Genomic DNA, 27,458 nt, shown 5'->3' on the forward strand with positions numbered 1-27,458 from the left:
AGCAAAAAGTGCAGAGGATACCGGAAGTCTGCAGAAGGATTTGGATAGGTTAGGTGAATGGGCTAGGGTCTGGCAGATGGAATTCAATGTTGCCAAGTGTGAGGCTATCCATTTTGGGAGGAATAACAGCAGAATGGATTATTATTTAAACGGTAAGATGTTAAAACATGCTGCTGTGCAGAGGGACCTGGGTGTGCTGGTGCACAAGTCACAAAAAGTTGGTGTGCAGGTGCAACAGATGATTAAGAAGGCTAATCGAGTTTTGTCTTTCATTGCTAGAGAGATGGAGTTCAAGACTAGTGAGGTTATGCTGCAATTGTATAGGGTGTTGGTAAGGCCGCATCTGGAGTAGTGTGTTCAGTTTTGGTCTCCTTACCTGAGAAAGGACATATTGGCACTGGAGGGAGTGCAGAGGAGATTCACTAGGTTGATCCCAGAATTGAGGGGATTAGATTATGACGAGAGGTTGAGTAGACTGGGACTGTACTCATTGGAGTTTAGAAGGATGCGGGGGGATCTTATTGAGACATATAAAATTATGAAGGGAATAGATAGGATAGATGCGGGCAGGTTGTTTCCACTGGTCGGGGAAAGCAGAACTAGGGGGCATAGCCTCAAAATAAGGGAGGTAGATTTAGGACGGAGTGTAGGAGGAACTTCTTCACTCAGAGGGTTGTGAATCTCTGGAATTCCTTGCCCAGTGAAGCAGTTGAGGCTCCTTCTTTAAACGTTTTTAAGAAAAAGATAGATGCCTTTCTAAAGAATAAAGGGATTCTGAGATATGGTGTACGGGCCGGAGAGTGGAGGCTGAGTCCACAAAGATCAGCCATGATCTCATTAAATGGCGGAGCAGGCTCGAGGGGCCAGATGGCCTACTCCTGTTCCTAGTTCTTATGTTCTTACTTTTCTTGATGGAACCAAGCTGTCATTTTCAGTTAAATAATTAAATCTGCAATGGTGCAGGTGTAGTTTAATCACAAGGATTGTGCTCTCAGTTTCTGAAACATGACTGAAAAGACACTAGCATCACATAATTGTAGGCTCAACATTATAATTATGGAAAGAGTTGGAATAGTTTTATAGAAATTGAAATATTACAACTATTTGAAGTTGAATAAAAATGATTATTCACTATATTTGATGTCGTTAGCGTAGTAATTATTAATTTGATTCTGTGTGAGCTTGCAACTCAAAATTAATGTACGTTAGTATTTCTAATTCAAAGAAAGTTATTAAAGTTGTGCTTTGAATATTTATATTTGAAATTAATGCTATTTAACTATATTTTGTCAGAACAATTCTTCCTTTTATAATGGGTATCTTTTAATCAATTTACCTAATAGGAAAAACTGGACATCATCTTGGACAGTCTTGCAAGGGTCATCTCTGCTATTTGCCAAAAATCAAGGCAGTGGAAGTGGCTGGGTAATAAATGTTTCTATCATGTTTTATAATGTAGTTCATACACTTTGTCCTGCCACGACAGTAATAATGCTTGGAGTAATTTTATTGCGGTGTTTATGAACTGCTCAGATCACAGCCCGATAACCAGAATGAAGGAATGCAACATTAATGCATTATACACATGTGCTCAACATGAAAATCACAATAAACTAGTAAATGCAAATAACTACTTCTAACATTTAAATGTATATTTCTTTTTGACCATTTGTTGCATAAATGTAAGCAGTTACATTGGTATATTATATTGTAATTTTTAAAGAATCTTTTAAAATATGTTACTCCTGATGCAATGACCAATTTGTTAAAAGGTGGATGTTAAGTTTTCATTACTTTGGATTGTGCCCAATGGGCTCTGTAGATAAGTAATAATTCTTTGCAGTTATTGTTTTCTGGAATTTTCATTCACGCTCCTAAAATATGCATTATTATGTGGTATTTTTTACAAGGAAATTAAATTTAGTATTGTTTTATCTTTATGTATGTAATTCGAATTAAGGTTATCAAGATGCCAGTCAGAAATTTAGTTTCAAATTATAAATGGTAATCATCATTTCATTTTAGTTGTAACTGGTACCCACATTGAACTATTGCTGGTCTTTTGTGTTGCCATACCAGTGCGGAGGGTTATTTATTTTGGTAAGTGATGTCTTATTGTGCAGTTAAGGGCTTAATTGCATTCCTTTTGTATGCTTATTATACTTCATTTACTTTGGTGCAGGGAAGAAGTGAAGGTGGAAATAATGCAAAAGAATGCTAACATCTTTCATAAATAAGAAAGTGGTGTATATTTTACTGTCTCAGATCTGTTGACTGCAAATGGCACATCTACAATTTAGCGAATATTCTGTTTACTGAATTATATGTTTGAACATGTAGAGTTACTCTTAATATGTATTTTTAATGATCAGTATTGGACCAACAGTCAATCAATACCATCACAAAAGATATTGACAGGCATTCATATTGTTGCTGCTTGTGGGGGGCACAATGCTTGTGTAATGATAGTCATTGTATTTCAAAGATACCTCATTGTGTGATGGTTTGAAACGTTTTAAAGACAAAATGCACTCTAAAATTGGAATGTTTTCAAAGATGAGTAGTATGGTTATGTCACTAATATACTTGTGTTTTTAAAAATTTTTACCCTGTCTCATCGTGTTACGAAGAAATTCAACTTATTCAGATCAGCTTGTAAAAACCTAGAATATGAAATATTGAAGAAAATTATTCTTAACACGTATAAATAAGCATAAAGATGCAAGATTTATTTTGAAGTGGTCACAGCTAATTTTCCTCCTTTGATGTACCCCAGAGGTTTGGAATTATTTTCTTTGAAATCGCTTTTTAAATTTTAAATGAATCTATTTGCAGACTTAGCATACCAGCACTAGCACCAAAAAACAAAAAATGCAAGAAGGATCCCCTGAGTTTTTATTACCAGAATTGTGCATCATTTTCTTTGCTCTCAGAAAAACAACATCCAGGATTCCACTAAGGAGCCCTGTAATATATCTATACCTTGCAAACCTGGAAATACTCGTCTCCAGAATTACTTTCTCTTTTAACATTTGAGAAAATAATTGAGTAACCACTTTTATGATCCCACTGTCGCTTCTCCTGATTTTAAATCAATAAAGCCACATTGTTTTGTACGATTGCCTGAAAAAATAGTGTTTTATCCATGTGGAGTTTTAAATAGTGTTTGTTTTTTCAGATTGGCAGGAAGTGGATAATTTTGTGCCCCAGGCTTCTCTGCTGGGGCGACTTCTGTTTTCCATTTACATAAAAGATTTGCAGAAAACAAATAATCTTGGTTTAGTCATGATACCAAAATAGGGTGTCGTGACAAACTAAGAAAAAATGCAGAAGTTGGGAGTTGCATTTTAACACAGAAAAATATGAAGCTTAAGTTTCTGGATAATACTCTATATTAAGCAATTATACCCTAAATGGTAAAACCCAACAGATTACAGGATCAGAAATCCAGGGAGGCAGAAATATAGGTGGGAATGCAAGACCATAGCAAGCCTTAAAGATTTTGAGTGTTGCACATAGCAATATTAGATATTACATAGCATGTACAACACAGAAACAGTCAATTATGCCCAACTCGTCTGTGCCATTGTTTTTGCTCTTGACAAGCCTCCCCCTACCCCTACTTAATTTAACCCGATGGGCATATCCTCTGATTTGATTTGATTTGTTTTATTGTCACGTGTACTGAGGTATAGTGAAAAGTATTGTGTTGTGTACAGTCCAGACAGATCGTTCCATACATAAAAAAAACATAGGACATACATAAATACACAATGGAAATACATAGGCACAGGCATCGGGTGAAGCATACGGAGTGTAGTACTACTCAGTAGAGAAGATGTGTGAAGAGGTCAGTTCAGTCCACAAGAGGGTCATTCAGGAGTCTGGTAACAGCAGGGAATAAGCTGTTTTTGAATCTATTGGTGCATGTTCTCAGACCTTTATATCTCCTGCCGGATGGAAGAGGCTGGAAGAGAGAATAACCTGGGTGGGAGGGATCTTTGATTATGCTACCCGCTTTCCCAAGGCAGCGGGAGATGTAGACAGAGTCAATGGATGGGCGGCGCTTTTGTGTGATGGATTGGGCTGTGTTCATGACTCTTGTCTGATTTGTTTCTTCCCTTTACTTATCTTGTTGCCGCTTAAGTGCACCTGTGCTATTCATTTTAACTACTCCATATGATGACAAGTTCCACATTCTAACCATTTTTGATTAGAGATTTCTCATTATTCCTTGTGATAGTGTTAGTGACTATCTGATGATATTCATGTCTTCTCGCCCACAAGAAGCAACATATTTTCTACATTTACTGTATAAAACCCCTTCATTGTTTTAATTTTAAGACCCCTACGAGGTCATCCCTCAGCCTTCTCTTTTCTAGAGAAAAGAGATCCAACCTGTTCAGCCTTTTCCGATAGTTATAACCTCTCAGTTTTGGTATAAACCTTGTAAATCATTTTTATACCTTCTCCAGTGCCATATACGTTTTGTATATGGAGACCAAAGATATGCACGTTTACTCAGAGTAGTTTAAGCAAGGTTCTGTATATTTTTAACATATCCTTTTGGTTTTCAATTAGAGCAAGGAACTGATATTTGTACAAAGCAGTGTTTAGAGCACAGTTGAACTACTTGCAGTTTTGAGTATTAGAATATTAAAGCTATGAAAAGAATACAATGAAAATTCATTAAATGGGTACCAGGACAGTTTCGAGAAATGAGAGAAGACTTGAAATATTGAAATTATAATTTTTTTCATGAAGATCAACAAATTTTTGAGATTTGTTTGAGGTTATCAAAATTGGCTACTGTAGAGTTTAACGATACTTCATTGTTAATCGTGGCCACTTTCACCCAATATGGCCTCTTGCCTGAGATTTGTATTTCATACAAGAAGAAATTGTTTCCAAAATATTACTGAATGATGGTGGCATTGAAATTCAGTTTGTGTCATATTACTTTTATATAGACTTGTTATTGGCATAGGAATATTGTACAGTGTCAGGTGCCTGAAGCGACACACTCTTCACTGAAGAGAATGTTGGTGTGCAATCATGAATTCACGATTATCAACAGGCACAAATGCCAATATTGCCCAATAAATGCACAGAGATCATGCTCCTTACTCAGCCTGAAACAACAAGTGTCAGCAACAATGATGGACCCAGTCCTGGAGCTATTTAAATTCCACCCAAAAGGTCAGCTGATGATCTTTTTACTTGCTTGTGTTCCAGGTTGGTGCAATTATTGTAATGAGTTGTTGGAGAATTGTGAAGGTTTCTGCTGACCAGAGGTTGAGAGAATTGCATAGCCTTTGATATGTATGGTGGCAGAATGAAAGGCCAATTGCTCTGCAACATGAACAAAGTCATCAAAGGAGAAGAGAAAGAGGGGGGCCTCAGCCAGGCAAGAGGGAAAAAAAGATTTTTCTTGGATGGTCATACCCAAAGAGGGATTCCATTGGGATAAGCAAGGAGCAGTTCCTCAAGGCTTCATTTTACAAAGAAGGTAGTTGCGTCACCTCCTTCACAAAGACCTGGCCCTCCCAGAAGCAGTGAAGGCCACCATTGTTTCCTTCTGTACAGCCAATTCCTTTTAGTCAGCAGCTGGCAACATTAGCAAGATCTCCGGTTGACATCCATCAAATTATCCAGGAGTTGACCAAGGCAATCTATAAGAGAAGAGGAGATTTAATATTCTTTCCCCCGAGGAAAGAAGACCATGATGAAGGCAAGTGGATTCATTAGCATTGTAAGCTATTTGATGGTGCAGGTGACACATTCATGGTTGTTGTTCGCATTTGTGAATAACCATTTCCCAGGAAGCAACAAGTGTTTCATCCTTCAATGGTCAGCGCTACTGATGGAGTTTGGGTCTGCAAGTCAAACAACAAGATTGCTACCGGAGACGGGGGAACATCCCCTCAATACATAGCTCCTGACCCCCTTTCACCATCCCAACATGCCAGGCTAGAAGGCCTTCAGTGAGAGCCATGTATCCACACCTAACACTGTAGAACAAACCATCAGTCTGCTGAAGCAGAGACACGGCTGCTAAGATCATTTACGGGGATCTCTGCATTACACATCCAGAGGGCCTCTGTTTGTGGTAGTGTCTTGCATGTTCCCTAATGGTGCTATTATGAGAGCCCAGCCACTAACTCCTGAGATCCTTGGGAGGAAGAGGAAGTAAAGGAGGAGGAGCAGGAATAGTGAAGACTACATGTATCGGCTGCAGCGAGACATAATGAAAGGTACTGCATGGTGAGGTTTTGCTTCAGTTTTTAAAAAAAATCATTTTATTCGCCTCATGTTCATCAATAAACAGCCAAAGACAAAACACACCAAAACAAATACAATAACAATCCCCCACACACAAACCGTACCCCGCTCAATATACAGATCAAAACATCCCCCCCCCCGCACATCGAGCCCTTCTGCCCCCCCTCCCAGAATCCTCCCATCCACTTCCTCCCGAAAACACCACACCCAGTATTGGTCCCCTCCCCCAACTTTTCACACTTCCTAGGCACATCGAAACCTTTTTCTACCAGACCCTGATGGGTGCAACCCCTCCCCCAACCACACACCTGTTCACTGGCCAGCTTGAGCTAGCCAGTGTGGAAATCGTTGCCCAGGCCTCGCACCCCTCCAATCCCCTCCCCTCTGCCCGGTCCCAGAAAAACAAAGAAATCCCCTTCAACACACAACCGCAGTGTAAACACACAAACCCCAAAGAACCATCATTGCAAAAGAAATTCCCAACTCTTACCTTGTCCATACGGGCAACTTCAACTCATTTAGCACATAAAACATGCAGTGGAAAATAGAACTACACTCCTCCACCCCCCCTACTCTCAGTCCGAGTCCAATCCTCAGTCCTATTTCACACTTCTGCCCCAGCCCTTCTGCCTTCAAAAACGCCTCCGCCGCTTCCACCGTCTCGAAAGAAAGGTCTTTGGAGTTGTAGGTCACCCTCAACTTAGCTGGATACACTACGCTGAACCACACCCTGCTGTTATACAGTGCCATCTTCACTCACCCGAAGGTTTCCCGCCTCCTCGCCAACTCCACCATAAAGTCCTGGTATATACATATACCAGCTCCAGCCTACTGCACCTCCCGCTTCTGGTTTGCCCAACTCAGGACCTTCTCCTTCACGCGGTACCTACAGAAACAAATAATCGCTGCTCTTGGCGGCTCATTCGCCTTTGGTTTAGGCCTCCATGCCCTATGACCCCAAACCAGTTTGTACCGAGAGGGATCTTCCCCCTCCGCCAACATCTTGGCAAAATACTCCATCGGCCTCGGGCCTTCCATCCCTTCAGGCAGGCGCACGATCCTCAGATTTTGCCATCTAGATCTGTTTTCCAGGCCCTCTACTTTGGCTTGCAGACCCTTGTTGGCCTCCACCACCCTCTGCAGCTCCTCACCCATCGAGGTGAGTTGATCATTGTGTTGCGACAATGCCTCTTCCACTCCCTTGAGTTTCTCATCCTGCTCCTGCACCTCGGCCGATGTCCTCGACACCGCCACCTTCACCGGGGCAATCGCCTCCTCCACCAGCATCTTCAATGCTGCCATCATATCCTTCCTCGTCACCTCCATGTGCTTTGCGAACTGTTTTTCAAGTTCCACAACCATCACCTCGGTCATCTTTTCTGCCGTGAGCAGTGCGGCCCTGCCCAGCGACCCAGCCTCCGCCATCCTTCCAGTTGCCTAGCCGACCCTTCCGCTCGACAGCGGACCTTCATTCACCCCCTTCTGCACGGCAGCTTTCCTTTGGGTTTTGGACATCTTTCTTATGTCTTCCTGTACTTATTTAACAAAGAATTGCCCCTTGGACCGGGCATTAAATTCTAAAAAATCAAGAAAGCACAACAGCGCCTATACTTTTCTCAGGAAACTAAGGAAATTTGACATGTCCACATTGAGTCTTACCAATTTTTACAGATGTAACATAGAAAGCATCCTATCTGGCTGCATCACAGCCTGGTATGGCAACTGCTCTGCTCAAGACCGCAAGAAACTACAGAGATTCGTGAACAAAACCCAGTCCATCACGCGAACCCGCCTCCCATCCATTGACTCTGTCTACATCAGCTCGGCTAGCTCAGTTGGTGGAGCATGGGACTCGTAATCACCGGGTCGTGAGTTCGAACCCTACATTGGGCGTTTCCATATTATTTAGGGCAGCACGGTAGCACAAATGGATAGCACTGTGGCTTCACAGCACCAGGGTCCCAGGTTCGATTCCCCGCTGGGTCACTGTCTGTGCAGAATCTGCACGTTCTCCCCGTGTCTGCGTGGGTTCCTCCGGGTGCTCCGGTTTCCTCCCACAGTCCAAAGACATGCAGGGTAGGTGGATTGGCCATGATAAATTGCCCTTAGTGACCAAAAAGGTTAGGAGAGGTTATTGGGTTACGCGGATAGGGTGGAAGTGAGGGCTTAAGTGGGTCGGTGCAGACTCGATGGGCCGAATGGCCTCCTTCTGCACTGTATGTTCTATCTCCCACTGCCTTGGGAAAGCGGGCAGCATAATCAAAGACCCCTCCCACCTGGCTTACTCACTCTTCCAACTTCCATCCGGCACAGATACAAAAGTCTGAGAACAAGCACCAACAGATTCAAAAACAGCTTCTTCCCCGCTGTTACCAGACTACAAAATGACCCTCTTATGAACTGATCTGATCTCTTCACACACCTTCTCTACTGAGTAGTACTTGTGTCTATGTATTTACATTGTGTAGTTATATATGGCCTATGTTTTTTTTTCATGTATGGGATGATCTGTCAGGACTGTACACAGAACAATACTTTTCACTGTACCTCGGTACATGTGACAATAAATTAATCCAATCCAAGTCAAAATGCAAATTTTAAAATTGGTACCCTAACTTTAAGTGGTTTCAGATCAGGTAACTTGGGGATTTCCTGGTGCTAATTTTGTCGGGTGCTTTGTGAATGGTGGCTGTGCATGTAGTGAAAACTTCTGATTCACATTGTCAATGTTCAAGTATATTCGTGGCCTTTCCCTTGCCTCATCCTATCTCTGTAATATCCTTCATTCATGAAACTCCACCCAAATCTATGTTACTACTTCTGTGACTCTGCATCTACTCCTTCCATTACCGCATCATTTGGATTATTCCTTTAACCGCTTAAGGTCCATACTCTGGAATCACCTTCTCAAACTGTCTACCTCCTTTAAGGCCACCTTAAAACCCACATCTTTGAGCAGCCTATTGCTCAGCCTTCTCAACTATTCGAAGTGAAGTGCCTTGGGATGTTTTTCTCCATTTATAGGCATCATATAAATGGAAGTTATTATTAGGGGGTTATAGAGTGGCACAGCGGCACGGCGGTTAGTACGGCGGCCTCAAAGCGCCAGGGACCCAGGTTCAATTCCGGACTCGGGTGCTCTGGTTTCCTCCCACAGTCCAAAAATGTGCAGGTTAGGTGGATTGGCCATGCTAAATTGCCCCTTAGTGTCCAAAATGTTAGGTGTGGTTACTGGGTTATGGGGATAGGGTGGGGACTTGGGCTAGATAGGCTCCACTTTCCAAGGGTTGGTGCAGACTTGATGGGCCGAATGGCCTCTTTCTGTACTGCAGGGATTCTATGATTATATGGTTTGGGTTAGTTCGTTCATAATCAAACTAACCAACATGGATGCAGCTCAAGTCTTTCCAGTCACTCCAAATTTCACCCAAAACGTTTGCAGAGAGCAAAGCTGGTACAGCAATCAGCTGTGAATTTTTTAGAAACATAATTATCTTTATTATTGTCACAAATAGGCTTACATTAACACTGCAATGAAGTTACTGTGAAAATGGAAAATAAGCAGTCATGCTGCTTAATTTTCTTTGAGAATTTTTAGATAAGTGCAAAAACTATTATTATTTATTTTTAAAACAGCAGATAACATCAATTGATGTTGTAAGTAAAGACTGTAGTACCAACAAATTCAGTGGGTCAAAGACTTTCTGAGGTACCTTGCACAACTATCTATGTCAAGGTGGCAAACCTAGAATTAATTGTAGAGGAGAAAAACTCTTTATTTTTGTAATGGGCACTGGAACTAGAGACTAATTTTCTTTCCTGCATTGCATAATTGAAGTAACAGCTTCCCCATGATATGACAATAATAAATTAGTTGAGCTTTATTAAAAATTGGTTTTGCCAAAGTAACATTGAAGCTACTAAAGAGGATCTGTTTACCCATATGTAGCTGACAGATTGTATAGTTTAAAGACTTGGCATTACTGAACCTACAATAACTAATGTGTGACAAATTTTAACTATCACTTAAATGTTTGGAAAATCATATATTGTTGCAAAATAATATGGATATTGTAGTTGTCTATTTGCAAAATATATTGTTGCAACTGTATTGTGAATTTCATTTGTGACTTCCATTTGTGACTTCACTTTTCTTCCTTCTTTCCACCAAGTCATTCTACCATTGGAGCTCAGTTCCAGAGCTCCTACGTTCTCTTCTTGCCACGTGGAAAAGTGCTGTCAAGTGTCGGCCTGCAGTCACCTATGTAAACTGTCCAACTGCCACTGTATGTTCTTTCCGCATGCACTGTGACATAGTTTAAAAATGGATAACTACATTTCATCAGCATTTCATTGTCTGCAGTAATTTGGGATGTGTTTAGCTAGAAAATCTCATCTGCTTTGCTGTCTTCTTGCATGCTTCTGGGATGTTTAAGCCTTTTGTGGTACCATTCTAGACATTTTTTATTCATTTCTGGGATGTGGGCGGTGCTGGTTAGACCAGCATTTATTGGCCATTTCTAGTTGCCGTTGAGAAGATGATGGTGGGCTGTCTTGAACTACTACAGTCCCTAAGCTGTAAGTACACCCACAGAGCTGTTAGCTAGGGAGTTCCAGGACATTTACCCAGCAACAGTGCAGGAACGGCAATATGTTTCTCAGTCGGGATGGTGAGTGACTTGAAGGGGAACCTCCAGGAGGTGCTGTTCCCAGTTATCTGCTGCTCTTCTCCTTCTAGATGATAGTTGTCATGATTTGGAAGGTGTTCTAAGGAACCTTGGTGTGTTCATGCAGTGCATCTTGTAGATGGTACACATGGCTGCCACTGTTCGTCGGTGGTGGAGGGATTGAATGTTTGTGGAAGGGGTAGCAATCAAGCGGGCTGCTTTGTCCTTTTTGGTGTCAAGCCTCTTGAGTGTTATTGGAGCTGCACTGATCCAGGCAAGTGGAGAGTATTCCTTTACACTTCTGACTTGTGCCTTGTAGATGATGGACAGATTTTGGGGAGTCAAAAGCTGAATTACTCGCTGCAAGACTCCTAACCTTTGACCTGCTCTGGTAGCCACAGTGTTTATATGGCTAGCCCTGTTCAATTTCTGATCCATGTTGATGGTGAGGAATTCAGCGATGGGATTGCCATTGAATGTCATGGGGTCATGGTTAGATCCTCTCTTGTTGGAGATGCCCTTTACCATATCTAGGGGATCAAAGGAAATGAGAGTAAGGCGGGATCATGATCATAATGAATTGCGGAGCAGGCTCAATGTGCCAAATGGCCATCTCCTGCTCTTATTTTTTATGTTTCTATGTTTGCTGTACTTTTCCAATGTTAAAATTTCTGGACAAATGTTTTAATAAACAGGCCTTTTAACATCACTTACATGTATAGAGTTACTATAATCTCTGCTTCATTACATTGCGATGGAACTTACTTTTTGTCTCCTCCTGCAGCCAGAAAAACAAATGGTCATATTACCATCTTTTATGGGAATGCTTGATGCTTTGTGGCTGTCATTAGTCTTGATCTGTAATCTGTATTAGAATATAGTTCTGATGGTGAGATCTGTGTTAATCCTGATGGTACTGCATTCTTCATCACCATCAAAAATGGAATTCTCATCAAGATCAAGCTAATTTGATTATTAATTGTATTCAACTATGAATAATCACCATGAAAAATTCTACCTGGCTTTTTGAAGTAGGAGTTCGCTTTCCATTTTGGAGTTGTTGTCCAACTTTAAAATACATTTAACTTTATTAAAAAAATTATCAGAAATGTAAACAGTAGAATGAATAATTAAATTCTTGTTTTGCATAAGCAGAGAACAACAGTGTAGGAATATGGATGGTACGTTGTACCTTGTTTATTCTGCTTGGCAATTGTCGTCATGTCATGAAAAGGAGAAAAAAACACCCAATAATTTTTGCCGAAGCCCCCCTCTGCTTTCAAAATCTCCATTCAATGTAATTGGATCTTTTCAGTGACCACTGCATACGACACTTGCCTGCATTGAGTTTTATACCATACAACATTCAGAAAAGGGAAATTGTTCAAATTCAGCACACTGGTTGGACAGCACTTTTACTCCAAAACTATTCTGGTTATCAGATTCCTATCAATGGAAAGAGACCTTGCTATATAGTTTTGAAACGTGCACCTCAAATAAGAAATCATGAGTAAGGGAATATTCTTAAGAGTATTTCGGGAACGATGCACCGAACAAAAATAGTGTTCAATGCCAAACTGTAAGCTTAGAGAGAGTTTATTTCCAGATTTTGGATTGATAGTTGATGCATTCATGCCCAATACTGTATTCTGGAAAGTGCTCAAGAGAATTCAGGGCACCAACTGGAGCTCATTATTTAAAACCTCATCTTAATATCCCATATCATCCAAAGCACCAAATTCAATTAAGGTTAACAATGACTCTTGAGGTCCAACGATGGGGAGCAACTTCAGGCTGCTTTGAAAGCAAAAAATTCTTTGGTCTGGGCATTGCTGGTTGGGGTGACAAACTCCTTTTTTCAGATGCTGGGGTTGTGCGGAGAAGGTGCATCCACAATGATGTTTGGTAGGGATCTTGAACTAGTGAGATGGAGGAAGGAGGGGATTGAGGAGAGAGGGAGGCATGGTGGCACAGCGGTTAGCACTGTTGCCTCACAGTGCCAGGGCCCAGGGTTTGATTCTGACCGTGGACGACTGTCTGTATGGAGTTTGCACATTCTCCCTATGTCTGCATGGGTTTCCTCCCACAGTCCAAAGATGTGCAGGTTAGATGGCTTATCCATACTAAATTAATCCTTAGTGTCCAAAGGCTAGGTGAGGTATGAGGAAAGGGTCTAGGTGGGATGCATTTGGAGGGTCGGTTCAGACCCAAAGGGCTGAATGGCCTCCTGCACTGTAGGGATTCTATGATTGGAACAGTGATATATGTCCAAGCCACTTGGTGGTGATGGTGTTTCCATGCATCTGCTGCACTTGTCTTCCTACCTTACGGGCATCGTGGGATTTGGCACATACTGCCAGAGTTCTTCCACTTGTTCTTTTGAGGGCAGTCAATTTCACCTCACCTCACCTCTTGAACACAGATTTGCATTCATGGTTGGACCAAGGTTGTAACGAAGCCAGGAGTCTTTGATACACAAACTGAGATTTGATAAGCAGGTTTAATGAGTAAATATAACTTAGAAGGACCCTTCCATATCTTCATTGTTTTTGAGAATGGACTGAGAGGACAGTCCACAGGATTTGGGCAGCACGGTAGCACAAGTGGCTAACACTGTGGCTTCACAGCGCCAGGGTCCCAGGTTCGATTCCCCACTGGGCCACTGTCTGTGCGGAGTCTGCACGTTCTCCCCGTGTGTACGTGGGTTTCCTCCGGGTGCTCCGGTTTCCTCCCACAGTCCAAAGACGTGCAGGTTAGGTGGATTGGCCATGATAAATTGCCGTTAGTGACCAAAAGTGTTAGGAGGGGTTATTGGGTTGTGGGGATGGGGTGGAAGTGAGGGCTTAAGTGGGTCGGTGCGGACTCGGTGGGCCGAATGGCCTCCTTCGGCACATCTTTGGGTTGCGGGGGTGAAACCCACGCAGACACGGGGAGAATGTGCAAACTCCACACAGACAGTGACCCGGGGCAGGGATTGAACCCAGTCCTCAGCACCATAGGCAGCAGTGCTAACCACTGTGCCACCTTGCCGCCCAGGATTTGCCAAAGTAATTATTTTGGATTTCTTTCCATTAAAGGCTGCACATCTGCTTTATTTTAAATATTTTTATTTATAACTAACAGGACATCGAAATCAATAACATAACCAATGTTACACAGTATAATATAATGAAACTATCATGTATTGAAAAAATTCATCGAGTGCACTTTTGCCCTTTAGGGAAGGAAATACGTCATTCTTACCTGGTCTGGTCAACATGTAACCCGAGACCCACAGCAATGTGGTTGACACTTATTTAACCTCCTGAAATGGCCTGACAACTTCTACAGAAAAGTTGAAAAGAAATCACGAGATGGTCTTCAGTGATTCAAGAAGGCAATTAGGGAAGGGCAACAAACCCTGGCCTTGCCAGCAACACCCATAATCCATGAAATAAGAAAAATCCTAATATTCAGTGATGCTCACTGATGCTGTTTTTGTTTTACCAGAACCATTCAGCTCCAAATTCCATTAATCTTAATCCAAACATGGATATCAGACTGAGTGCAAAGGGAGAGGTGAGAAAAGCTGTTCTTGACATCACCAAGACAGCATTTGAGTAACAATCACACCAATGAGACTTAACAAAACTAAGGTTAGCGGCAAACCTGTCAGTGGCTAGATTCAAACATGGCACAAATGAGGATGATTGTGGTTGTCAGCAACCAATCATCACAGCCCCAGGACATTGTTGCCGGACTTTTTCAGGGCAGCATCTTTGACACACCCATCCTCTGATTCATCAATGACTCCCTCTGTCATAAAGTCAAGAAATGAGCATCTTCGCTGATTCCAGTATTTCAATGTTTTCAAGTCCTGGGGTGATAAAGAAACTTATGCCAGCCTGCAGCAGAATCTGGACAATACATTTGCTGACAAGTGATGGGTAACATACAAGTGCCAGGCAATAACACTCCTAACAAAAAAGGCAAGTCCAACTATTCTACCCCCAAATTTCATGACTGACTCACACTCTTCAGACAACTTTAGAAGAATGACGGTCATCAGTCACATCAACACCATGGATGGGAGTGGGCCAGAGGTTGAATACTCTGAAAGTCACTCACTTTCTGACCCAACAACTCCTTTACTCCAGATCCACAGCAATGTGGTTGACTCTCAAATGCCCTCTGTGGGCAGTTGGGGATGGGTAATAAATGCCCACATTCCATAAAATTAATTTAAAAAAAAGAAGGCACCAGCACGGGTGTGCAGTAATACCCACCACTTGCTAGATGGCTGCAGTTGGAAAACTCAACTTGGAGCTATCCATTTGGTCAGTGCTTTGAGTGTTGGGTATCGGCCCCCTCTACCACCAATATACTATGGCTGTAATACATATGATCTACAGAAAACAGTTTAGCAACTCGCCATGGATACCTCAACAGCAGCTCCTAGTCCACAAACCCATTCACCCAGAAGAACACGAACAGCAATGTCATGAGAAAACAATCATCTTCAGGTTCCTCCAAGTCACAAATCATCCTAATATGGACATACATCATCTTTCCCTCACTGTTGTTGAGTCAAAGTCCTGGGCCAGGACTCATGAAGTATGTTAACTTCATGATTTCAAAATCTTCCTGATGAAGTTTTGGATTCAGTCATAGCATTACTTGTGGATTCTGGGTCTCCTTATGTAATTGGCTGCCCATCTGGTGACCCTTCATTTTTTTTTTCTTATCCAGCGATCACTGGTGCTTTTCCCAATAAGTGAGCATTTACCCAGTGCATTGTCATCCACTTTTTTCATTTAAAAACTAGGGATCTAACCCCATCATTCACATCAACCTCCCTCATAGTGACTCTGGTGATTCCCTAGTGAAATGACAGCAGTCCCTATTTATACTTGGAGTTTGAAATTATCTTGAAAAATATGATATTCTTAGGATCATAGCGCCCCTACAGTGCCGAAGGAGGCTGTTCGGTCCATTGGGTCTGCACTGACCCACCGAAAGAGGTCCACTCTCCCACCTTATCCCCGTAACCCCATCTAACCACTGGATACTAAGGGGCAATTTAGCATAGCCAGTCCACCTAACCTGCACATCTTTGGACTGTGGAAGGAAACCAGTGGAAACCCACCTAGACACTGGGAGAATGTGCAAACTCCCCACAGACAGTCACCCAGGTCCGGAATCGAACCCGGGTCCCTGGCACTGAGGCAGCAGTGCTAACCATTGTGCCAATTAAAATAGGTAATTAAATAGTAATTTATGAGTTGTAGTCAGGAGCACATATTTGATAGAAATCACATTCTATAGGACTCGATGATGCATTTTGAACTGTATATTAAAAATTCAGTTTTAATTTAGTTAAAAGGTAGATGTACGTAACTAGTGTTTTTTCAGAAAATATTTTTTTGTCGGGCAGACTGATTCTGGAGCTTCCAGAGTCTATGTGGGTGATAATTATAGCATTGCAGCTGCATGAACCTCCGATTATAATAATCATAAACATGATAACAGAACATGTTGATGGAACTTTGGAAGCAGCTTTAACATTTACAATCTCAAGCCCATTGACTTGCGTTGGTAACTACTGCTTCATTGTCTTTTGGCAATTCGAAGCCCCTACTTGAGCCATTTTGACTAGAGATGATACCATTGTCCAGAATTTAATGCTTGAAGTGCACATGCTGAAAAGAACTAGTTCAGTTATAATGTCGTGCAGAACTCAGATTGTGAAATGCATGGTGGAATTTTTGGCAAAGTACTTGAGGGTGATCAACAGCCAGAAAATGCTGCCTTGTGAAGAGGTCAATGACTTCAGAAAGGGAGGAGACAAGATTGGTGAAAATATAAACAGATTCATGTTTTAATGATTATTTGTTACAGTTTCAATTTTTGACATTTTTAGAAATTTGGTGGCAACCAATCCAAACCTGAGTACACCGTGGATCTAAAAGGAGCTACTATAGAATGGGCTTCAAAAGACAAATCCAGTAAGAAGAATGTGATTGAGGTAAATATTTGAGTTTATCAATGCAGTTTTCTGTTCCATGTTCCAAGCACTAACCATCCACTGACATTTTATTTCTACTTTGTTGCTTTGATCGTTGCTACTGTCTAACTTTTTTTAAATGTGGAGATGCTGGCATTGGACTGGGGTGAGCACAGTAAGAAGTTTTATAACACCAGGTTAAAGTCCAACAGGTTTGTTTCACCGCACCGACCTCCTCAGAAGACAAACGTGGGACACAACCGACAGAGTACCCTTCGTCATCCAGTACTTCCCTAGAGCAGAGAAACTACGACATCTTCGTCGCAGCCTCCAACACGTCATCGATGAAGACGAACATCTTGCCCAGGTCATCCCCACACCCCCACTACTTGCCTTCAAACAACCGCGCAACCTCAAACAAACCATTGTTTGCAGCAAACTACCCAGCTATCAGAACAGCGCCCACGACACCACACAGCCCTGCCATGGCAATCTCTGCAAGACGTGCCAGATCATCGACATGGGTACCACCATTACACGTGAGAACACCCACCAGGTACGCGGTACATACTCGTGCGACTTGGCCAACGTTGTCTACCTCATAGGCTGCAGGAAAGGATGTCCCAAAGCGTGGTACATTGGCGAGACCATGCAGGACCTGCGACAACGGATGAACGGACATCGCGCAACAATCGCCAGGCAGGAATGTTCCCTTCCAGTCGGGGAATACTTCAGCAGTCAAGGGCATTCAGCCTCTGATCTTCGGGTAAGCGTTCTCTAAGGCAGCCTTCAGGACACGTGACAACGCAGAATCGCCGAGCAGAAATGTATAGCCAAGTTCCGCACACATGAGTACGACCACAACCGGGACCTTGGATTCATGTCACATTACATTCACCCCCCCAACCATCTGGCCTGGACTTGCAAAATCCTACCAACTGTCCTGGCTTGAGACAATTCACACCTCTTTAACCTGGGATTACCCCTCTCTGTGTATCTGTAAAAACTTAATTACCTGCAAATGCTCGCATTCAAAGTATCGTCTTGCATCTTTGACTTTGTCTATATATATGTTTCTGGAACCTACCTCTTCATTCACCTGAGGAAGGAGCAGTGCTCCGAAAGCTCGTGTTTTGAAACAAACCTGGTGGACTTTAACCTGGTGTTGTAAAACTTCTTACTGTAACTTTTTAATGAATGCACTTGATTATATGATAGCAATCAAGGTAAGTGATGCAAACCCAGATTAATTACTTTTTCTACTATTCTTCGCTATTTTGCAATACATCCCTGATCACTGTTTTAATTCGTTTCTGACACTTGTCAAATAAGTTACGCAGCTCTCAGATGGAGGGCTCGGGGATCTGAGACTTAATCCAGATAAATTGGCAAGTAAACATTTCCTTGTCGTATTAAATTACTTTGAACGGCGTCAGTCTCAGTTCCCAGTGGCTTTGAAACCATGATTTAGAAAATGGCTGTCACGGACAACTCTGACTAATGTACCAAATTAGATGATATATACCAAGGCAATGTAGGGTGCTCTTTTATCTCTGGTGATTGAGATTATGGAGCTTAATGATTGAGACAGAAAGCTTTGCATCAAATTTGTAACGTGAAACTGTGTAAAGTTCAAAGCGGTTGTCATTGTTTGAACTGGTAGTTTCCAGAAATGCTTCAGAGGCAGCATCACATGTTGTGCAAAACAAAATTATGGATGTTGACTCGCCTGCCATTTAACAAAGGTCTATGAAAAAGTGCCTTCACAAAGAAAGGTAGAAACATCAAGGTAAACCAGCTGATTAAGAAGAGAGCAATGGCAGAATATTCCATACTGAGCAATTAACAAGCTTAAACTTCATTATATACAAACCCAGAATAAATTAATGACGTGTTCTCTGTTCAAGTTTTCCCAAAGGCAACACAACATTCAAATGTTGCCTTTAGTGAGTGGCATTGTGATGCGTGTATTTCTTTGAGTACAAAGAAGCAGAATTTTAAGCCTTGGATATGGGTGGGGGAGGCAGTATTGAAATCTGGATTTTTAAAATCTTCAAAAGGGACAACAGTGGGTGAACTCTGCGTTGTGTTATGCTTCTTTGTGTAGCATAAGCTGCTTCCTTGATGTATGCTTTGACAAGGAAGGTCCAGACTTTGTAATGAGTTCAATATGTTTATTGAACTATTAATACAGTTCTTAAATGAGTTTGACTCTCCTGCTAATCTAACTGTAGTAACTCAGTCTAACTAAACCAGTCTGCTCTAAGCCACGTGCTGGGTGTGTTGCTTCTGATCAACCCTGATGTACTCTCTAGTTGTGGTCTGTGGAAAGAGACAGAGCATGTGTGCCCTGTCCTTTTATATGGGTTGTGTAATGCCCCCTTGTGGTAATGCCACCTCTGGGTGTCTTGATTACCCATTGGTTGTGTCCTGTTGTAATGACCCATTGGTTGTATGTCTGCATGTCATGACATCTCTGGTGCTCCCTCTAGTGGTTACTTAGTTGTAGTGTATTTACATTAACCCCTTGTGTATATACAGTGATGCATATCACCACACTCTACACTCAATATGGTAGAGCAGTGTTTTTCAAACTTTTCCCGGGGTGACTTTCGGGACCCATGATGGACAACCTTCACGACCCACCATTTTTGCTTACCTTTAATGCAACAGGTGAGCCTGCTTGGTCCTCACAATCTCACTTGCTTTGTCATTCAGTGTTGCATTCTGCTAAGGATTTAAGCTGGTGATTAAAGTTCTCGCTATGTCCTTTGAAAAAATTAAGAGGTTTCCCATCGAACCTTTAGTTTAGTCTTCAAATGCCTTTGAAGTTTTGAGGGTTTCAAACTTTCATTTACCAGTCCTTCCCTGCATATAACACACCTGGGCTTTGCATTCTGATTTGTATCGGTGCAGTTAACAAAGCTATACCTCAAGAAATCATCTTTACACTACTTTGTTCCCAATTTCAGTTTCTTTTTGGGCTGTCCACCAGAGGCTCTGGACCTCTGTATACAGCTCACACTAACCCTTTTCGATACCAGATGGACTTGAGCTTTTTAAATGTAGTTAACTGCTAAATGCCCCATTGGCAATCTGGGCTCCATTTGCTCTCCAACAGAGGAAAATTAAATATGGGAGAGGGGATGAGATGGCCATAGGTGATTCACATGGCTTTGGAGGAAGTGCTGGAGCCAATGTAACAGAGAACTATGCCTCCTGCAGACCTGGTGTGGAACTGAACTATCATTAATTCCACAACACCCCCTCCCCCGGCCGAGGGTGCAACTACGCCAGCCTCTTCAGGCTATGCAGGGATTTGCTGCAGTTTCTGATCAAGATGCAGAGCTGCGAGCAAGGCGGCCTGGCTTGGCCTCCCAGTAGGCGGAGGCTGTGTCATCCTTGGGACAGGCTGGTCCTAGAGCTCGGGAAAAGGGCGTGCATTCAAACAGTCGTAAGGGTTAAAAATTTTAGGCTTAATCTGTAAAACAAGGCAGCCGAAGACATAACGTTATTTTTGCAAGCGATAGGCTGGTTATGAATAAACAGGAACCAACACATTTCATTTATTTTCAAAATCTTGCTGTTTTCCAGCTCAAAACACGTCAAGGAACAGAACTACTAATTCAGTTGGACAATGACAATCTCATCAATGAATGGTATAAAGCTCTTGAGGAGACTATTGATAGTCAGGTGCGTATTGAGATTGAACATTTTGCTTTCCACCTCTTCATTTTTGACACCGGTAATAATTTTTATTTTACTGATTTACTGACAAGCATTTCACAACATACCTGGGATGCAACATACTTAGTACAAAGGATGATAGTTTGGGTTGTTAGAGGTCAATCATCCCAGTCCCAGGACATCACTGCAGGAGTTCATCCGGGTAATGTCCTTGGCTTCATCAATAAACTTTCCTCCATCATAAGGTCAGAAGTGGGGATGTTCGCTGATAATTGCACAATGTTCGGCACTATTTGCGACTCCTCTGATACTGAAGCAGTTCATGCCTATATGCAGCAAGACCTGGAGATCATTCAGGCTTGGGCTGGTAAGTGACAAGTTGGGCAGGATTCTCCGGTCGCCGACGCTGAAATCGTGTTCGACGATCAGCCGGAGAATCAAAGTTAGTGTTGAAATCGGGGCGGTGCCGTTTTTGCGATGCTCCGCCCCCCCCTCAAAAGACCGTATCAACGGCCTCAGGACATTGCCTGAGGCCCTACCCCCGATGCTCCCCCCCCCCCCCAATCAGCGAAGTTCCCGACAGTGTCGGTCTCTCATAGTATTAGGTGTCGGGAACTCGGCGTGGCGGCTGCGGACTCAGTCCAGCACCGCCACAGTTGGGGGAGGGCTGGCCAAATTGGGGGGGCTGTATTTGGCAGGCTGGGTCCGCGTGCAGCCGGCGCCATGTTGCACAGCGCAGCCACTGCAGGCCACCGCCACGCGCAGCCACGGACCAGGCAATTCTCTGGCCGTATCGGCAGCTTGAGCCAGGTGCTCTACACTGCTTGCATGCTAGCCCCCAGACAAACGGAGGATCGGTGGCCATTTTGCACCGAATTTTCAGTCTTAAAAGGCCACTGTTCCCACGCTGGAGTCAGGACATAGCCTGAGAATCCAGACCATTATATTTGTGTCACACAAATGACAGGCAATGACCACCAAACAAAAGAGAATCCAACCATCTCCCTTTGACATCCAGTGGCATTGCCATCACTGAATCCCCCCACTATCAACATCCTGGGGGTAACATTGACCAGAAACACAACTGGACTAACCAAATTAATACTGTGGATAAAAGAGTTGGTCAGAAGCTACTGCAGAGAATAACTCACTTCTTGACACCCCAAAACCTGTCTATCATCCATAAAATCCACAAGACACAAATCAGGAGTGCGATGGAATGCTGTCCACTTGCCTGGATGAGTGCAACAACCAACAATACTCAACAATAGAGATTCAGCACCATCCAGGACAAAGCAGCCCGCTTGATTAGCACTCCATCCACCACCTTCAACATTTACTCACCACGGCTCTTTCAACAGCACCTCCCAAACCTGTGACCTCTACCAGCTAGAAGGACATGGGCAGCAGATTCATGGGAACACCACCACCTGCAAATACCCCTCTAAGTCACACAACATTAAGACTTGGAACTATATTGACATTCCTTTGCTGTTGTTGGGTCAAAATCTTGGAGCTCCCTCACTAACAGCACTGTGGGTACACCTACACCACATGGGCTGCAATGGTTCAAGAAGGTGGCTCAGCACCACCAGCTCAAACGCACTTAGGGATGAACAATAAAAATGCTGGCCTAGAAAGCTGCCCCCCCCCCCCCCCCACCCCCAACCCCAGAAAGAATGAAAAATAAACAACTGGTTTTAATCTCACAACTATTTTCATTACAGACAGTGGAGTCTGATGAAGCTGCTGAAGATGATACTCCAGAGTCCCCTGGAATTGAAAAGCATGATAAGGATAAAACTAATAAAGACTTAAAGAAATCACGCCGTAAGTCATAAAATCAGAATAATTTCACAAAGTTAGCCTAAATATATGTGTATGTTATTGTTTTGGTCTACGAGATAAAGATGTGATTGATTCTCACTTAACTTCCCTGCAAGCACAACTTTTGCAACAGCTTAAAAAAGATAATTGGTGTTGAACTTGCTCTTTAGAATTTTAAGACCGGTGACTAGCAGACAAAAGTATTTTATATACAAGTGCAAACAGCTTAATACCCATACATCATTGCTCCATTTAAACTGCATTATTCATTTGGGAATGAGTTATGTAGATTAGTGCTTAGCATGTCCTGTATGTAAAGCGCATTATTTCAGGTAAGAGAACTTGCCAATTTTCTGTTGGTAAAGGTGCAATGGCCTGCTGTGATATAAATTCTTCAATGACAATACAGGAAAACCTTATTAAGGATCAACGTTTGCTATCTTTGCTCCTTCTTGACCATACCATGGTGATTTCACTTGTGCCGGTTTTTAGATAGGTGCTCTGTTATATATAACATTCTGAACAGAAGATGGATGTCATGTACTCCTGGCAGATATTTTTCCCCCTATTCATTCATTAGGGTATCAGCAGTCAGAACAATGTTTTTCTGATTGGAAGAAATAAATGTCCAAAATAACAACTACCTATGTGTAAAAACGCATTGTTCTTCTGAGGATAATAGCAAATGTTTCTTGATGCATTGTTGGCACTAATTCAATCTTGAGGTTGATGCAATTGCTATTTTTGGTCAATTTGTATGTTATTCATTATCAAACATCCAGCACTATAGATGAAAGTAAATTAAAAATATTTCCCGGTACATAATTAAAGCCTTATTTTTTTTCCTCCCCGCAAGTAACATTAAATCCATAATTACTCGGGAAAGCAGAGTATGTTTTGTGGACGCTGGCACTGGTGAACATCAGAGCAGAAGAACCCTTTATTAAACCAAGGAGGCTGTCAGCCACAAATCCACCCTCAAAACTGAGGCTTTCAAGGTCACGGGAAACCTTAGGTTCATGCTATGAACTCTTTGACGACATCACCAACATCTAACAGTTCAAAGTATACCAATATATCAGAGAGGTCAAAAACAATATCTACACTTTTTAGTTGGGATTAACAGCATCCTGAGATCGTGAAAGGCAATTTTTCATTCTATTCCCAGAGAAAAGCAGGATGAAAGAGTACTGGGTTTCCCAATCTCATGGCAGGAGCTCCTCTGGTGCAAGCCATTTACTCACACTTTGGCTTGTGCTCCCTATCAGCAACATGATGCCTTCATTAATTAAAAATGAATCGTCAGTGTGCAGTTGATGCATTGTGCAGGCCTATATCAGCAGTGGTTATGACTCATTCATAGAATTTACAGTGCAGACGGAGACCATTCGGCCCATTGAATCTGCACCGGCCCTTGGAAAGAGCACCCTACCGAAGCCCACACCTCCACCTTATCGCCACACTTCCAACCTATCCCAGTAACCCCACCTAACCTTTTTGGACATGAAGGGCAATTTAGCATAGCCAATCCACCTAACGTGCACATCTTTGGACTGTGGGAGAAAACCGGAACACCCAGAGGAAACCCACCCGAACACGAGGAAAACGTGCAGACTCCGCACAGACAGTAACCCAAGCCGGGATCGAACTTGGGACCCTGGAGCTGTGAAGCAACAATGCTAACCACTGTGCTACCGTGCTGCCCCATTCTATGATAGTTCTCTATTCCACAACCAGGCTGCCAAGTTACAGGATAGCTATTGGACATCACAAGAACACGAGATGGGGTGTAGATCATACAGCCCATTGAGCCTGCTCCGCCATTTAGTAGAATCATGATTGATCTTGGCCTCCTGCTCTACTTTCTGACCTGCTCCCCATACTCTTTGATTCTTGCTGGAAAAAATGTTTTTGTCGTCAAAGCTTTTCACCTTGCACTCATGGGTGGCACGATAGCACAGCGGTTAGCACTGTTGCTTCACAGCTCCAGGGTCCAAGGTTCGATTCCCGGCTTGGGTCACTGTCAGTGTGGAGTCTGCACATTCTCCCCATGCCTGCGTGGGTTTCCTCCGGGTGCTCCGGTTTCCTCCCAAAGTCCAAAGATGTGCAGGATATGTGGATTAGCCATGCAAAATTACCCCTTAGTGTCCAAAATGTTAAGTGGGTGATAGAATCAACTATTTCTTGATAGATCTGATAGGTAAAAAGGATATTTTAATGTAAATATTAAGATCCAGTTTTAATACCCATTTTAAAATGAGGATTTCAGCACTCATAACCTCAGGTCATGACAAAACACATAGCTTCAACAGAGATACAAAAAACCTGATACATGCATAAACTAATTGGAGATAAAAACAACATTTTCACTAAGCAAGATGAAAAAGCTATTGTTCTAATAAACATATTTTCAAAGTCAGTTTGACATTAAGAAATGAGCTGTACCAGTAATCTAGATCACGGTCGAAGTCAGCACCATAGCAACATGAAGGCACCATTGTTCATAATGTGGATAAAGCAAAGTCAGCAGAAAACCAGTAGAAACTAGTCTTGATAATAGCACAGAATCGCATTCCATAACATACACAAATATGCAAACACAAAACATTCAGAACTTATGTTGCACATTAAGGATTGACAGCTAACCATCGAATCAAATGTATTTGATTCTCACCCAAACCAATTAGGACGACATAGAGGTGTAGACACATGACTAAAGACTGATAAGATTCTCCTTAAATATGAGGGTCCGTACGGCCATATTTATCCAGGACCATCCTATACTTTGATCTAACTACTCGCTATCTTTATTTTTCATATTTTCACTTTTCCACTCTAACTCTTGAAGTAAATGCAAGCTGTTTTACCGTAAGCAAGAAACCATTTCTGTATTATTTTGAAAGTTAAACTGTGTATAAGTTACTTCTCTTTAAGTCCTTTTGCTAGCCGGACTTTATTGAGAATAGATTTAAGTTTCTCTCAATTGTAATCAAGTAGAGGCAATAAAGATTCTTGTTTGCACCCGAGAAGCTTAACTCAAACTTCTACTGAGTTTAGTGTCGCAAGACTTCACTAGATCCGCATGGTAGATCTCTTCAGTGGGGTTATGGGGATATGGTGGAGGGCGTGGGCTTAAGTAGGGTGCTCTTTCCAAGGACTGGTGCAGACTCGATGGGCCGAATGGCCTTTTTCTGCATTGTAAATTCTATGATTCTATGAAGCAGGACAAATCCAACCCAGCCAATTACTGCCCCATCAGCCTACTCTCAATCATCAGCAAAGTGATGGAATATGTCATTGACAGTGCTGTCAAGTGACACTTACTCAGCAATAACCTGCTGACGACCACTCAGCGTGAGTTCAGCCAGGGCCACTCAGCTCCTGACCTTATTACAGCCTTGGTTAAAATATGAACGAAATAGCTGAATTCCAGAGGTAAGGTGACAGTGACTACCCTTGACATCAAGCATCTGACTGAGTGTAACATCAAGGAGCCCCTGCAAAATTAGAGTCAATGGGAATCGGGCTCATTCGCGCTACACAAGTGCCAGGAAATGACCATCTCCAACATGAGAGAATCTAACCATTTCCCATTGACATTTAATGGCTTGAGTCCCCCACTGTCAACATCCTGGGGGTTACCATGGACCAGAAACTCAACTGGACAAGCCAAATAAATACTGTGGCTCCAAGAACAGGTCGGAGGCTTGGAATCCCGTCGAACGTAACTCACCTCCTGACTCCCCAAAGCCTATCCAACATCTGAAAGGCACAAGTCTGGAATGTGATGGAATACTCTCCACTTGTCCAACAATACTCAAAAGCTCGACAATATCCAGGACAAAGCAGTCTGCTTAATTGGCACCCCTTCCACAAGCATTCACTTCCTCCATCACCAACAAACAGTAGCAGTCGAGTGTACCATCTACAGCACGGTAGCACAGTGGTTAGCACAGTTGCTTCACAGCTCCAGGGTTCCAGGTTCGATTCCCTGCTGGATCACTGTCTGTGCGGAGTCTGCACATTCTCCCCGTGTCTGCGTGGGTTTCCTCCGGGTGCTCCGGTTTCCTCCCACAGTCCAAAGATGTGCAGGTTAGGTGGATTGGCCATGATAAGTTAAAGTCTAAAAAGGTTAGGTTGGGTTACGGGGATGGGGTGGAGGCGTGGGCTTAAGTGGGGTGCTCTTTCCAAGAGCTGGTGCAGACTCGATGGGCGGAATGACCTACTTCCGCACTGTAAATTCTATTATTCTATGATGATTCTAACCTCCCCAAAGCTCCATGGACAGCACCTTCCAAACCCACGCCACCACTATTTAGAAGATCAAGGGCAGCAGACACATGGGAACTCCACCACCTGTAAATTCCCTTGCAAGTCAAGATGGTGAGTGACTGGGAAGGGAACTTACAGGTTCCTTCACTCGCTGGGTCAAAATCCTGGAACTCCCTCCACAACATGGGGCAGCACGATACCACAGTGGTTAGCACAGTTGCTTCACAGCTCCAGGGTCCAAGGTTTGATTCCCGGCTTGGGTCACTGTCTATGCGGAGTCTGCACATTCTCCCCGTGTTTGCGTGGGTTTCCTCCGGGTGCTCCGATTTCCGCCCACAGTCCAAAGATGTGCAGGTTAGGTGGATTGGCTATGCTAAATTGCCCTTTGTGTCCAAAAAGGTTAGGTGGGCTACTGGGTTACGGGGATTGGTTGGAAGTGTGGGGATAAGGTGGATGTGTGAGCATAGGTAGGGTGTTCTTTCCAAGGGACGGTGCAGACTCGATGGGCCAAATGGCCTCCTTCTGCACTGTAAATTCTATGATTCTATGAACAGCACTGTGAATGTTTCTGCATCTCAGGACTGAAACAGTTCAAGAAGGCAGCTTACCATCACCTTTTCGAAAGCAACAAGGGATGGGCAATAAATGCTGGGCGTGGCCAGCGATGCCCACATTGCATCAAAGAATTTTTTTTTGAAAGTAGCTCAGTTGAAAACACTACCACTTGTTGGCTGTTAGTG

General features: G+C 42.8%; 1 protein-coding gene across 4 annotated transcripts in view; it reads left to right on the forward strand.

The window, feature by feature from the left end:
- The window catches only part of arhgap12b (Rho GTPase activating protein 12b), a 422,708-nt gene that overhangs the window by 311,944 nt on the left and 83,306 nt on the right, over nucleotides 1-27,458 (forward strand). For 3 of the 4 annotated variants that reach the window (XM_072508348.1, XM_072508349.1, XM_072508352.1), the window contains 5 exons: nucleotides 1,344-1,425; nucleotides 10,455-10,568; nucleotides 16,849-16,953; nucleotides 20,527-20,625; nucleotides 22,347-22,449. In XM_072508348.1, coding sequence (XP_072364449.1) covers nucleotides 1,344-1,425; nucleotides 10,455-10,568; nucleotides 16,849-16,953; nucleotides 20,527-20,625; nucleotides 22,347-22,449 — 503 coding nt within the window. The remainder of the gene's footprint in view (nucleotides 1-1,343; nucleotides 1,426-10,454; nucleotides 10,569-16,848; nucleotides 16,954-20,526; nucleotides 20,626-22,346; nucleotides 22,450-27,458) is intronic. The other variant, XM_072508350.1, reaches the window with a different exon arrangement.

This window comes from Scyliorhinus torazame, chromosome 6 (assembly GCF_047496885.1).
Source record: "Scyliorhinus torazame isolate Kashiwa2021f chromosome 6, sScyTor2.1, whole genome shotgun sequence".
In the NCBI taxonomy this organism is placed as follows: domain Eukaryota; kingdom Metazoa; phylum Chordata; class Chondrichthyes; order Carcharhiniformes; family Scyliorhinidae; genus Scyliorhinus; species Scyliorhinus torazame.